This window comes from Kogia breviceps, chromosome 4 (genome assembly GCF_026419965.1).
Source record: "Kogia breviceps isolate mKogBre1 chromosome 4, mKogBre1 haplotype 1, whole genome shotgun sequence".
In the NCBI taxonomy this organism is placed as follows: Eukaryota; Metazoa; Chordata; class Mammalia; order Artiodactyla; family Physeteridae; genus Kogia; species Kogia breviceps.
The window spans coordinates 146,210,692-146,225,960 of NC_081313.1; the positions used below are offsets into that span (position 1 = coordinate 146,210,692).

The 15,269-nt window shown below is 42.8% G+C and overlaps 1 protein-coding gene and 1 pseudogene across 1 annotated transcript; both read right to left on the reverse strand.

Annotated features, from left to right (window-relative positions):
• Positions 1-15,269, reverse strand: part of LOC131755465 (RNA/RNP complex-1-interacting phosphatase-like) — a 313,564-nt pseudogene that overhangs the window by 269,059 nt on the left and 29,236 nt on the right.
• On the reverse strand, positions 1,941-12,238 carry LOC136794023 (centrosomal protein of 78 kDa-like). Its single transcript, XM_067031259.1, has 7 exons — positions 12,220-12,238; positions 11,454-11,557; positions 9,264-9,438; positions 6,904-7,017; positions 5,096-5,160; positions 4,243-4,354; positions 1,941-2,008 (listed from the first exon to the last, which is right to left on the reverse strand). Exons 1-7 carry the CDS (start codon positions 12,236-12,238, stop codon positions 1,941-1,943), a joined length of 657 nt encoding a protein of 218 aa, XP_066887360.1.

The window sequence follows — 15,269 nt, forward strand, 5'->3', positions numbered from 1 at the left end:
TCCTGTCATTCTTCCACTTCTACAGGGTGGGATTCATTAAAAATAAAAAAGACAGAAAAGCAGTGTGAGGAAGCCCCCATTCAAAGCTATGCTCGCCCCTCAGGGCACACACATAATTCCTGTGAAAGTTAATAGGAGTCAAGGGCACGGCGACAGATAGAAGAGACACAAGCAGGGAAACCAACTATCTGCTAATAGGCTTTGAGCCTGAATTCTGGGCCCCCCTTGGCACAGCTAGTAGGTATCCTGGTTGACATTTACATTAAAAATTTAGTGTCTACACTCTTTGATATTCTGCTGCGTCAGGCACCCCAGGTGACAGTCCAATGATAGAGCTGGAGCAGCTAAAAGGACACGTGATTTAAGGGGAAAACATATTACAAGGGGGAAGAATTAGGAACCTGCATTTACAAAGAATCTGTATTTACAGTCGTCCCCCACACATTTACCCATCCTACTGTGAACGTAGGTGATACCATGACAGCAACAACGTCATAACAACTAGAAATTGAAGATTAAATTTGCACGGTGCCCGAGAGCGTCCCTGGTGTGGGGCTGAGGGAAGAAAACGATGAAGGGGAATCAGCTGCTCACAACCTGGCAAAACGGCTGTGGAGGGAATTCAAAGGCCACACGACAAGCGCTGTGGAAGCACAGAGCTGAGCAAGTAACTCTGTCACACAGAAGGCTGAAGGTTTCAGAGGAAGGGAGGTGGGAGGGGCAGGACAGGGGGAGACGAAGGAAGGGCATCTGGCAGAGAGCTGTCTCTGCCAAGGCACAGGGGACCCCAGCAAGTTCTCTGCAGCACCTGGGGTGTGGGTGCCTGGCTGGGGGCAGGACTGCAGACCGCAGAGGGCCCTGCAGACACGCTCTCCTGGGAACTGGATCGATGGGATCAACGAGGAGCATGCAGGTCTGCACAACAAGGAGCTCTGTGTTTTCGAAAAAGCACTACGACCGCCATAGGGGCTGGAGGTGGGGACACTGGGGGAGAGGCCTGCTAGAAAGCTCCCACAAAGAACTTCTAGGTCCACAGAATCAGGGCTCCTAACCAAGACAGGGACGCTGGGGAGTTTCAAGCATGGGCAGTAAATGCAAATGTCAATAGGGACCCAAGGGTCATAGAAATGAGTATAACAGGCCCAATACGACAGACTCAACACAAACTCCCTATGTTACCTGGTAACTGTGAGGGCCTGTTCTTTACTCCCACAGAGAAACAGACTCTCCCTTTTACTTAAAACATATGGCCCTCCCAGTGTGTTTCTCCCACTTTCAGAGACACGGGGATTATGAAATAAGACACCTGCAGTTAAGTCATCTTCCCATGTTCCACTAAGGACTCCAATTGTGTGTATTAAACCCTGTGAGCCACACGGAGCACTGCCGTGGGCTGTGCTGGGCCACCGCTCCCAGGCGTTATCACCAAATCCCAGAGCGGGGGCAGGGCCTGTGGCCTGAATGAGTTGGGGGCAGGGAGAAGGTGCCAGGCTGACAGAGCGCCAGCACGGGGCCGGGTGGGCGTGGAAGCAGCGGGTAATCCTGGGACTGTAAAGCTTCCAGGACAGAGTCTGAGCAGCGCTGCCCAGGGAGTCTATGATGGAAGCTGATGAGGATGGTTGTGACCGAAAAAGCAGTACCACAGTCAGTCACAGAAATTTAGGAAATCCTGAATTAACAGGGCTACAAGGGTTTCTTGACTCAACTTCCTAGACCGTCTCAAGAGCTCTGGTGAATCGTGGACTCCCAAGAGGATAATTCATATAGGAACACAGTTTTCCCCAAATGAATGTGGCTGAAAAACCCACTGCATCTCTGGGATGAGTATTCTAGAATGCCCACTGAGAAACCCCGGGACTTCCCAAGGTACCAGAGGGGTGTGTGTGAGGGGAAAGGCTTCACCTCAGCAGGAAACAGCAGCTCACAAAGGTGGTGAGGGTTTAGAGGGCGCAAGAAAACCGCAGGCGGTTGGCAAGGGATGACAAGATGCTCCTTTCAGTGGTGTCTGCTGCAAAAGACAAACCAGAAACAAGAAAGGGTGTGAAGAGTGCATCCTGAGGTGAGAGAAGCCCACAAAAGAGTCACCAGGCCTCTCCTGACTGCCTAATTTTTTAAATAAAAAATTTAGTCTAAATTTGCACATGATTAGGAAACCTCGACTAAAAATACAAAGATCTATTCCCTTCCATAGAGGTGGTTGCCATTAACAGTCTTTTGTGCATTTTCAGGATCAGATACACAAATGTGTACACTTGAATATATGCATCATTCAATATGTACATATAAACATATATAGTATTTACAAATACACTGTGGGTTTCTAAGTGGAATAATAGACATGTCCTTTTCTACACCTGCTCTTTTCCCTTTGGACCTGATGACGTATCAGGCCATCTTCCCATCCTGCTCACAGGCCTTCCCCGAGCTCCACACACACGTTCCTCCCTACCACGGATGGATCCTCATTTCCTTCATCAGACCCCTCCCGAAGGACACCCAGGTTGTCGCTAGAGTTTCCCCATTACGTAAGTCTCCCACATCGGACTTGCGGGTGCCTGTTTGATGCACGCTCTGTGCAAGGCAGAGTACTGGCAGAGGGCAGGTGCCTAGAAGTAAAAGTCTTTGGTCAAAGAGCAAGAGAGTTTTGAACTTTGATGGATGCTGCAAGCCTTGCTCCAAATTTGAACACATTTGTTATACTTAACATACGCAAAGTGTGTTTGGTCCCTCGTCTACACCAGATGTTATCAGTCTTTAGAATTTCTGCCCATCAGAGGGAAGAAAATCCCATGGTTTTAACCTGCATTTCCTAAAGAAGTTGGCCCCTCTTCATTTGTGTAGTAGCCAGCTGTGTTTCTTCTGAGTGGTTTGCTCATACAGTTAGAAACCACCCCCTGCCTTTATAAAATTTGGTTATCCTTTTTCATTTATTGGTGGGTTCTTCTCTCTATCAACAGTCACCTTTATATGTTAATACACTACCAAACTTTTGTGTCTGTCATTTTGTTTTGTTTATGTCTTGAACTGTACAAAAGTTTTACATTTTCATGTAATTAAATATCTTTCAGTTTATGGCTTCCGAGTTTTATGGCTTACTTAGGAAGCCTTCTGTACTCCCTACACTTACACAGAAATTCTCTCCTGTATTGTGTATTTGCTTCTTGCATTTAGCTGCATTTGCATCTTTTCGACTGACTAGAATTTGTGTATGCTGTGATGCCAATATCTAATTTCTGTTTAAATGAATTAGCAATGCTTCAATCAGTCAATTAGACAAAAAGTCAAGTTAGACTTTAAAATTGTCTAAGTTAAAATACAATTCTCAAGTAAACAGGGACCAGTTTCTGGACTTTTCCACCGATCTGTCTTTCCCTCTGCCAGTGGCTTTATATGTTGATGGATAATAGGATAATATTATATTTTATTAATGTTAACATGTATGTTTAAAATATTTCATGTATCCTTTTGCACTGATTTTTTCAGGTGAACACTCAACTGACTTCTAGATATTTACTAATTTTTGTGACTATTACGAATGGGATCTTTCCTTGTTTTCTATTGTTATTTCTGGCTTACGGGAAAGTAACTGACTTTTACATATTTAGACACAACTGATCACAATTCTGAACATGATCATTTCTAGTTTTTCCACTGATTCGTATATTTGGAAAAAAAAAACCCATCATTATCATCTGTGATTTTTGTTGTTTCTTTAGTAAATAAAGCCTCTGGAACCAGCCCCCGCCAACTCTCCGCATGTTCTTATCCTGCCTGATCCACTTCCCCGCTGTACCTGACCCTAATCTGTCTGCGCTGCTGTACTACACTGTCTGTTCACAGGGCTCTGATGACAAGAAAAGCTATTCATATCTGTAAAGCGCCAAGGGCTCTGCCTGCTTTATTTTATTTTGGGGTTGTCACTAGACACATCACATGCTTCCCTCTCTTTCCCAAGGCCTGCACCCCACGTGAAAGGGAGAAAAGGTGACCTCATATCTGGATATGGATTTTGTCACTTCACGAGCTTTATCATAGTAAAATTAATATCTAATACATATTAAACACTATGTGTCAGGAACCTCCTAGGTGCATTCCATAAGAACCACAAATAATACTGACAGCTAACCATTCAGGAAATAATTAAACGTTGAGGCATAACAATTAAGGCTGTTTTAATTTTAGCCCACCGGACATATAAGGGGTATAAGTTCTAGTAGCATTAAAAAAAAAAGAAAGAGTTGCCAATTCTAAGAGTAGCTTTTCCTTTTCGACCACTTCCCAAAATTATAGTTCTCTTTTTCTGTCTAGCAGCTTTGGATGGTTCCTTCACCGATGGAGAACTTATCCATTGGTACTGAGAGAGAAATGATAAATATGCCAATTAAGTTACAGGTAATTGAGGAGGGTTTGATCTTCAAGGCAAATTAAGATATTTTAAGTTAATAAAAGGTCTTCAATCTGCATTTCTGGGAAGCTAAATTAAAGCATCACACACCATTTTCAAAAACAGAAAAGCCATTTCAGTTGAATAAAAACTTAGTTTTAAGATGGCAGATCCACCAGCCGTGGTTCACTAAAGACCACCTAGAGGGGTGGGATAGGGAGGGTGGGAGGGAGGGTGACACAAGAGGGAAGAGATATGGGAACATATGTATATGTATAACTGATTCACTTTGTTGTAAAGGAGAAACTAACACACTATTGTAAAACAGTTATACTCAAATAAAGATGTTATTAAAAATAAAAAAATAAAAACATAAGATGGCAGAAAGTACCTTGATAATTTTCTTTTAAGAAGGAAAGAAAAACAAGTCATTAAAGAGAAATTCTTGGGCTTCCCTGGTGGCACAGTGATTGAGAGTCCGCCTGCCAATGCACGGGACACGGGCTCGTGCCCCGGTCCGGGAAGATCCCACATGCCACGGAGCAGCTAGGCCCGTGGCCCATGGCCACTGAGCCTGCGCGTCCAGAGCCGGTGCTCTGCAATGGGAGAGGCCACAACAGCGAGAGGCCAGTGTATCGCAAAAAATAAAATAAAATAAAATAAAACCAACAAAGAGAAATTCTTCTGGGAGAATTAAAACCTGTTATATACCTCTGACTTGACACTCCTTCCATTCTGCAGACCTTTTTTCATAACTGCTTTCATCACAGAATGATTTAAAGTCAAATAAATCGAAATTAGAGTAATTATTTCCCAATGAGTGGCTATTTCCATTTAAAACCAAAAGCCAACTAATTATTGCTTTCCCCATAAAATTAAATATGGAATCTACATTATGCAATTGTACACTTATTTCCTTTGTGTATTCTAGTTTCTTCCTCAGAAACCTAAGATGACATGCTGCAGACTGCCCACAGTGGTTACGATTTTGGCAGGAGCAAAGTTCAACTTTAAACATTTTGCATCTAAAGTGGCTTTGGATACCTTTGGATAGAAAGTAGAGTCTGAGCACTGTCCAGACACTTACATAACTAAAGTGCATCTAAGATAGCAAACCAAAGTTCTGATATTCCCGCAAAAGCTGCTCCTCCCATCGGCCCCCTTCTTCTAAGTGATACCACCCAGTTGCACACATAATCATCAATGACTTGTCTCCGTGTTACTATTTCCTTCATACCCCACATCCAATCTATCGGCAAGCCTTGTTAGCTATACCCTCAAAACACAACCTGAATTCAAGCGCTTTTCACTTGCTCCAAACTTCCAACCGAAGCTAAGCCAGAAACATCTCTTACTTGGACCACTGTGATAGTCTCCCAACTGGTCTCCCTGTTCTCTTCTTTATCCCCCAAAGTCCATTCTCTCTACCAGCTCATCTTATTCAGATACTATTTGGATCATGCCTCTTTCCAGTTCAATACCCACTACTCATTTAGAATAATCCAAATCTGTACTCTGGCCTTCGAGACGTTATAAGATCAGACCCCTGGCTAGCACCCTGACCTGATGTCATACCACACTCTTCTTCACTCAGTCCTCTGGCCATGTCTTCCTCCTTGCTTCTCCTGAAATACTCCACCCACCCACATGTCTGCACACTCACGGCCTCCTTGTCCTGGAATGTGCTTACCCCGGATCTTCCGTGGCTTGCTCCTCTCTTCATTCAGGTCTCCGTGCAAGTGCCACTTCTCCAGTGACGCTGTCCCCTAACAGACCTATCCAATGGAGTCCTACCTGCCCCCCATCACTCGCCTTACATTAAGATATTTCTGCACTTCCTACTATCTCAAATTATGTTACTTATCTGTTTATTGATTGCCATCTGAACTGCTTCACTAGGATGTAAGCTCCATGAGGGCAAGACTTTTGTCTGTCTGGTTCACTGCTTTAGCCCTAGTGCCTTAACCTGTATCTGGCACACAGAAGATATTAAAAAAAAATTACCTCTGAATCTGACAAATGAACAAAGTACTCCTTGCAAGAATTCAGAGGTTGCACAGGAAAGAAATAATGCTCTTGGTGGAAGCAGGCTTAGTATCTAGGGTCACCTCTATTCAGAGTAGAGATAAGAATTTACAAGTATAATTCACTTTAATTACAACATCATCTGCTAAAAACATAAGGGAAGTGCAACACTAGAAAAGTACAGTTGAAACTTGAACAACATGGGTTTGTACCTCGCGAGTCCATTGACACATGGATTTTTTTTCAATAAATATGTACTATCGTCCTTCACGATCCAAGGTTGGTTGAATCCACAGATGCGGAACCACTGACTATAAACTTCTACCCAGATTTTCAACTGCGTAGGGGTCGGCACCCCTAACCCCATGTTGTTCAAGGGCCAACTGTATATGATGAGGAAAGTTGAACACAGTAAGTTTTAAAAACTGTCAATACGTGACCAAATTCTTTTTGTTTTGCTATGTGTTAATCAATTTTAAAAAGTGACCACATACCAACAGGTGGATTTTTTCTTATTACCAGAACGAGCAGAGTTCTATTGGTTTCAAGGGCCTTTAGTAAAGCCTTTGCTCCTTCACTGGTGAGGCCACAGTGCTGCAGGTCAAGTGCTTTTGATGAAAGACAAAAGGTCACTGGCTAACTCTACAGATTTAACATATAGACAACTCTCAGTTTCTCACGTGTGGAAGAGTCCTGCACAACACAAGTCATGGCAGGCTTGTAATTTTGGGTATGGAAAAACAATAGAAACCTATACGCACACACATAATGCATAATCCAATTTAAAAACCTCTTCTTGGATGTGCAATGATAACCCTGGCTTTAGTACCAATAAATCACCCAACATAGTTTACAATTACAGAACTGTATAACTGTATACAGAAGAAGAACTGTATATAACCTATGAGCAAAAAGCATCACAAAATGAATCTCAGTTCATAATTAGCAAGGGCAGCAGTGGCATGTAAACCTCACGAGCAAAAACTGGTGGAGGTCAGAGATGCACGCCATTCTTTGGATCATGATCTTCAGCTCTAAATCACACTTGAAACTACTTAAAAGGGGAAAACAAAATAGAAGAAATGTAATAAGTGTTAGTTTTAGAGCAAAAAAGACAAGTCTAAGAGGATACAAATAATAACAAATTCAAACAATGTGTGAACAGACAATCCATACTAAAAACCTATCATGAAAGCATGATGGTCAAGAATTCTCTCCATAAAAAGTCAGACAAAAGCCAGAAAAACTGATCATGAATTCTAGTCGTTCTGGGGCTGAACAACCTACTCATTTAAACCAAAGGGATCATCACCAAAGCACAGGTATTTCAAACTATTCCATGAAAGGAAACTATGGTGAGTCTTTTTTTAAGTGTTGTGCGGACCATCACGTTAAAGTAACTGGAGTCTTTCAACACCCCCATGACACACAGAAATAGCAAGTCAGACATACGGATCTGACAGGATATGATACAAGCCTTACAAGCTCTCACTACAGAAGAATGGACACACGCTCTAATTAACCAAATAGCCAGATTAATACAAACAGCCAGTAAACCTCACCAGTAAATCAAATGAATACAAAATAAAACAAAATGTGGTTATTCTCCTATCAGATTAAGCCAAGATTCTGTACGAAGAGCCTTGAAATAATGTCTATACCCTTTTGATCCAACAGCTCTCTTTCTAAGAATTTAACCAAAAGAAATAGTCAGAGATATAGGTAAGGATATATATCAGAGTACTATTTGTAAGTGAAAAACTCGACAAAGCTTATATACAAGAATGGATAAGCTATGTGCACTGTGGCATACTCACATAATGGAATACTGAACAATCACAAAAAACGATGCAGGAGATGCAAATTTACTGACTTGCCAAAATGCTCATACTAAATTAACTGAAAAAAGTTATAAAATTGGGAGTAATCCTACTGGCACAGAAAATGGAGAGGTACTCACTTTTGTAGTTTTACATTTTTTTAAAAGTGCTACAAGCCAGTGTTTGTGAGAGGCAGGCTTCACGTCCACTGTTGGGGTGGACTACAAACTGGCATAGCATTTCTGGATGGTAACTCGGTGATGTGTATCAAAAGTCTTACAAGTATGTCACACTCAGGTCATTCCACTTCTAGTTCCTTACTCTACAGAAGTAATCCCGATGGACACAGAGACGTATATACAACGTATTCACAATGTTTCTGACAGGGAAAAGCAAACTGTCTAAATCTAATGGCAAAGAACTGATTAAACTATGGGACATCAATATGATGAAATACTACATGATACATCATTAAATGAAAAAAGCAGGAATATGAAATAGCAAATATATTACAATTTTATTTTTGTTATCCCCAAGTGGACAAAATATATTCATAGAAAAAAAAAGACTGAAAGTATACACACCAAAATGAACAGTGATTATGTCTGCATATTAAGATTATAGGTAATTGTTCTCTTGTAACTGTGCATTTTCTATAAAGAATATATGCAGGGCTTCCCTGGTGGCGCAGTGGTTGAGAATCCGCCTGCCGATTCAGGGGACACGGGTTCGTTCCCCGGTCCGGGAAGATCCCACGTGCCGCGGAGCGGCTGGGCGTGTGAGCCATGGCCTCTGAGCCTGTGCATCTGGAGCCTGTGCTCCGCAACGGGAGAGGCCACAACAGTGAGAGGCCCGCGTACCACAAAAAAAAAAAAAAAAAAAAAGAATATATGCAACTTGTAGAAAAAGTTTACGAGCAAAATAAAACCTATCAGAAAAATAAGGCTTTAAAAAAATCCTATCACAACAGTATCATGCCAAAAGCTAAGCATATATCATATTAAAAATTCAATAGTTTCAATTTTAGAATTTACCTCCAAGCCACAAATCCTCACTAAGAGATTCCGCAAAAGCACTTGAACCCAGGTCACCAATAAGTGTGTTGTAGTTCAGAGTGATGCTCCTCAAACCAGCCATACAGTCAAGATCAGATCTCCTGGAAGGAAGACTCTCAGCCCAGGTGTCTGCATGCCTTCTGGTGGTCTGATACTTCACAGATTTCATGGGATGAAATTAAGATGCTTGAATAAGGAAACAGGGTGTGCCTACTGAGTATGGCTTATTACGTCAGAGATTCACACACACACACATATCAAGCATATATGGCAGGGGAATCAAGCTGAGAAATTAAACAGTCATTCTGGTTTACGAGTCCAGTGACCCAGATTCTAGTCCGTCAGTGATTAGATTCCAGCCACTGGATGACCTGTTTCTGAACAGTTATGTAAAGCTGGACAACTCAATGACAGTCTAGGAATTATTTTCCTTAGCTTCTAAATCAGGGAATGGGTCCTAAATTCTATGATTGATGAGGCTCTAAATGTCATCATTCTGTCCTCCAATGGTCTCCAAACACCTGACTGGGTAGGGTAACCCATAAGAAAACTTTTTAAGATGCATCTTATTTATTAACAAATTATATACACGAAGTTCTATACATATAATGTATGTACATTATACACCACACAGATAGTTTTAAAATGATACAAAGGCAAATAGGTTCTAATATTTTCTTTTCCTAAATCTAAGGCATTATTTTATTATTATTTTAAAATATTTATTTATTTATTTGGCTGTGCCGGATCTTCAGTTGCGACATGCCAGATCTTTTAGTTGTGGCATGCGGGCTCTTAGTTACGGCATGCGTGTGGGATCCAGTTCCTTGAGCAGGGATCGAACCTGGGCCCCCTGCATTGGGAGCGCAGTGTCTTAACTGTTGGACCGCTAGGGAAGTCCAAGGCATTATTTTTAAAAGTGTATTATAAAATGGATCTCACGTGCTACCTAGGGTATGCACACAGACTTTAGAGGCCTGGACTATGCACAGCCAGTTTGATGTGCCTTGGGAAAATAATCGTTTCACATTTCACCACAAGTCTTGTCTTAAAGACATTCAATTCTTTATATTCATAAAATAAATTTTGGTAATATGGAACAGTGACTTTAAATGAAAATGTCTTATTACATTCTTGAAAAAATAAAGGACTCAAAGTGCCTTTTACACTCTACGACGAAAATCATGAGGGTCATTTTTCTATTAATAATAACTTCTAAAAGCTCCAAGCAAAAATAACAGCAATCACTTACAAATTAGTGATTGCTAATAACAGCAATCAATTAAAAACTATTTATACAAATTAGTTCATTTAAACCTCATAATGAGGTACAGAGGTTAAGTGATTGGTTCATGGTCACTAGCTATGAAATGGAAGAAAGGGAATTGGAACCTAGGCCTTTGGCTTCGGCACCCGTGTTCTTGACTGTTTTCAATCCCAGGGGTCAATGGACTTGCCCTCTATAGGATCAAAGAATTTTTCAATTTTTAAAATCTAAATTTAAACATTTCCAGCTTTGTGGGCTATACAGTTTCTGTTGCAACTACTCATCCCCACTGGCGTAGCGTGAAGGTAGCCATAGCTACCATGTAAACAACGGGTGCCACTATGTTCCAAAAACACTTTCTCTACCAGGCGACGGGCTGGATCTGGCCCACCAGCCATACTTTGCCCATCCCTGATCTGCACCATCAAACTATTAAAAAGGCTTCATGTCAAATTACTAAATAACTTTAGGCCTAAATATAGTCATTATAACCACTGTAAAGTTGTTAAGGCATTATTTTTAAAACTATATTTACAAATTGCTGATGTAGTGATTTTTATTAGCTTATAAACTACAGCAGCTGGTAAACACTTGATTCATTTAAGTCTTGAAGACTAGAATGGCATAATTTTTCACAGTATCACAATCAACATTTTCAGTAAATAAAAATACATAAAAATATTATGAGGTATTATATATTAAATCTCTTATTTCTAAAATTAAGTGGACTATCTTTACTAAATGGTAGAATCCCAAACTGAAAACTGGTCATATTCTTTCAACAAAATAAAAGCTGCACTCACATGTGTCAAAAGACAAAAATTAACTGCCATCTGTATCAATATATTAATGTGCGTCAATCACATATGTTTTCATGAAAGTTCAAACATAAAAAAAATCACCTTTAAGATCTTGGCCATGTGATATGCTCCCTGCCATGTCACATTACACCCCATGAAGTTTACTGTCTTCAGAGAGATGGAGTTCTTTACACCTTGCCAAATAACTAAAAGGGAAAAACACACATACACACACACACAATATACATTTGTCAATCTTGACTCATTTGCTTTTCTTGAGTCAATTGGAGGTTTATAGCCACATTCTTAAAATCATTAACTGCAGTCTTCCCAAACAGGTAACTGATGAACAGATGCATTCTAAAACTTGTCAGTAACAAAGTGTTATTCCAGTTAACAGCAGCAGTTTAATTGTATTTAGATACTAAAACTGAATACACTGAACACTGCAAACTTTATTCCCAACCACTCAGTAAAATACTACATACCTTTTGAGACATAGGAAAAAAAAGAAAAACCTAAAAATCTTAAGACTCTTCCTATTTTCATTTCCAATGATACTTCCCAATCTTGATGATTAATCAGCGATTAAAACGTCAATTATAAACCCAGTATTTTATTAGCTGCTATGCAGTATACTAGAGCCATAGAGGAGAGAGGACCTCAAACCCTATGCTCCCTCAAATTTAAAGGCAGGCTTCCTGACCCCTCCAGACCACTACTGGACACAGGGAACACACACTAATGTTTCAGGACTCCAACTAACAGTCACCTGCTTTGTGATTACTTCCATGACACACCCCCACTAACACCACTGAGTTTGCTGCTCTTATGCGACGTGACATATATTTCCTATTTTAAGACATACCACAGTGCGTTATAATCATGATTGCAGATACATGTTCTAACAATTTAAAGATCACTATGACATTTTTGCTCTTTACATCTTGCTATTTCCCTTCCCATAATATTTCTTGAAGAGAAACATTAAAATACAGACAAACAGGGCTTCCCTGGTGGCGCAGTGGTTGAGAATCCGCCTGCCGATGCAGGGGACACAGGTTCGTGTCCCGGTCCGGGAAGATCCCACATGCCCTGGAGCGGCTGGGCCCGTGAGCCATGGTCACTAAGCCTGCGCGTCCGGAGTCTGTGCTCCGCAACGGGAGAGGCCACGACAGTGAGAGGCCCACGTACCGAAAAACAAAACAAAACAAACAAACAAAAAATACAGACAAACACAAGAAACAGAAAATATACAAAATGTGTGGTTTGTGGCTTAACAAGAAACTTAAGTAAAATCAGTTCTGACAGTAGCCAGCATGACAAACTTCCACGGTACAAAGGAGATTGGATCAAGATTTGAGCAGGCACTGGAGACACTCCAGGCATGAACAACACCAAGAAAAGGTACACAGGAAGTAACGTGGTGTGTAGGAAATCACGAGACCAGTCTGATGAGAAGAGACTTAAACAAGACTGAAACTCAATTTCTAAACCTCCATCTCGGAGATGGCTTAAAGATGGCGGAAGAGTAAGACGCGGCGATCTCCTTCCTCCTCACAGAGACAACAGAAATACATCTACACGTGGAACTTCTCCTATAGAACACACACCGAACACTGTTAGAAGACCTCAGATCTCCCAAAAGGCAAGAAACTCCCCACCTACCTGGGTAGGGCAAAAGAAAAAAAGAACAAACAGAGACAAAGAATAGGCATGGGACCTACACCAGTGGGAGGGAGCCGTGAAGGAGGAAAGATTCCCACACACTAGAAGCCCCTTTGCGGGCGGAGACTGCGGGTGGCGGAGGGGGAAGCTCCGGGGCCGCGGAGGAGAGCGCAGCCACAGGGTGCGGAGGGCAAAGCGGGGAGATTCCCGCAGCAGATCGGTGCTGACGGGCACTCACCAGCCCGAGAGGCTTGTCTGCTTCCCCGCCGGAGCGGGCGGGGGCTGGGAGCTGAGGCTCGGGCTTCAGTCGGATCCAAGGGAAAGGTCTGGAGTTGGCAGAGTGAAAACAGCCTGAAGGGGTTAGTGCGCCACGGCTCGCCGGGAGGGAGTCCGGTTGAAGTGTGGAGCTTCCGAAGAGGCAAGAGACCTTTTCTTCCCTCTTTGCTTCCTGGGCGCGAGGAGAGGGGATTAAGCGCCCCGCTTAAAGGAGCCCCAGAAAAGGGCGCGGAGCTGCCGAAGAAACAAGAGACTTTTTCTTGCGTCTTTGCTTCCTCGGGCGCGAAGAGAGGGGATTAGGAGCACCGTGTAAAGGAGCTCCAGAAACGGGCGCGAGCCGCGGCTGTCAGCACGGACAGTAGAGACGGGTGTAGGACGCTAAGGTTGCTGCTCCCGCCAACAAGAGGCCTGTGTGTGAGCACAGGTCACTCTCCACACCGCCCCTCCCGGCAGCCCGTGCAGCCCGCCACTTCCGGGATCCCGGAATCCAGGGACAGCTTCCCCAGGAGAACGCACGGCGGGCCTCGGGCCGGTGCAGTATCACACCGGCCTCTGACGTCACAGGCTCGCCCCGTATCTGTGCCCCTCCCTCCCCCTGCCTGAGTGAGCCGGAGCCCCCCAATCAGCTGCTCCTTTAACCCCGTCCTGTCTGAGCAAAGGGCTGATGCCCTTGGACGACCTACACGCAGAGGCGGGGCCAAGTCCAAAGCTGAACCCCAGGAGCTGTGTGAACAAAGAGGAGAGGGGGAGGTCTCTCCCAGCAGCCTCAGAAGCAGCGGATTAAAGCTCCACAATCAACTTGAAGTGCCCTGCATCTGTGGAAAACCTGAATAGACAACGAATCATCCCAAGTTGAGGAGGTGGACTTTGGGAGCAAGATATACTATTATTTTACCCTTTTTACTTTCTGTGAGTGTGTATGGGTGTGCTGCTGTGTGAGATTTTGTCTGTATAGCTTTGCTCTCACCATTTGTCCTAGGGTTAGACTGACCCGTTTTTCTGTTTTTTATTAATAGAAATTTTTCTTCTTAATAATTATTTTTTATTTTAATAACTATACTTTATCCTACTTTGTCTTCTCCCTTTCTTTCTTCCTTTCTTCCTTCCTTTCATCCCTCCTTCCCTTTCTTCCTTCCTTCCTCCCTTCCTTCCTCTCTTCCTTCCTCCCTTTCTTCCTCTCCTCCTTCCTTCGTTTCTTGCTTTCTTCCTTCCTTCATTATTACCTTACTTCCTTCCTCCCTTCCTTTCTTCCTTCCTCCCTTCCCTCCCTCCCTCCTTCCTTCCTTCCTTCTTTCCTTTCTATTTTGACTCCCTTTTATTTTGAGCCGTGTGGATTAAAGGCTCTTGGTGCCCCAGCCAAGCACCAGGGCTGTGTCTCTGAAGTGGGAGAACCAACTTCAGGACACTGGTCCACAAGAGACCTCCCAGCTCCACGCAATGTCAAACGGTGAAAATCTCCCAGAGATCTCCATCTCAACACCAATACCCAGCTTCACTCAAGGACCAGCAACGAACACTGCTGGGCACCCCATCCCCAGCAAAGAGCAGGACAGGTCTACAGCCCCATACCTTAGCAGAGAGGCTGCCTAAAATCATAATAAGGCTACCAACATCCCCAAACACACCACCAGACGTGGACCTGCCCACCAAAAAGACAAGATCCAGCCTCATTCACCAGAACAGAGCCACTAGTCCCCCCAACCAGGAAACCTACTCAACCCACTGAACCAACGTTCGCCACTGGGGACAGCCACCAAAAACAACGGGAACTATGAACCTGCAGTCTGTAAAAAGGAGACCCCAAACACAGTAAGATAAGCAAAATGTGAAGACAGAAAAACACACAGCAGATGAAGGAGCAAGATAAAAACCCACCAGTCCTAACAAATGCAGAGGAAATAGGCAGTCTACCTGAAAAAGAATTCAGAATAATGATAGTAAAAATGATTCAAAATCGTGGAAATAGAATAGACA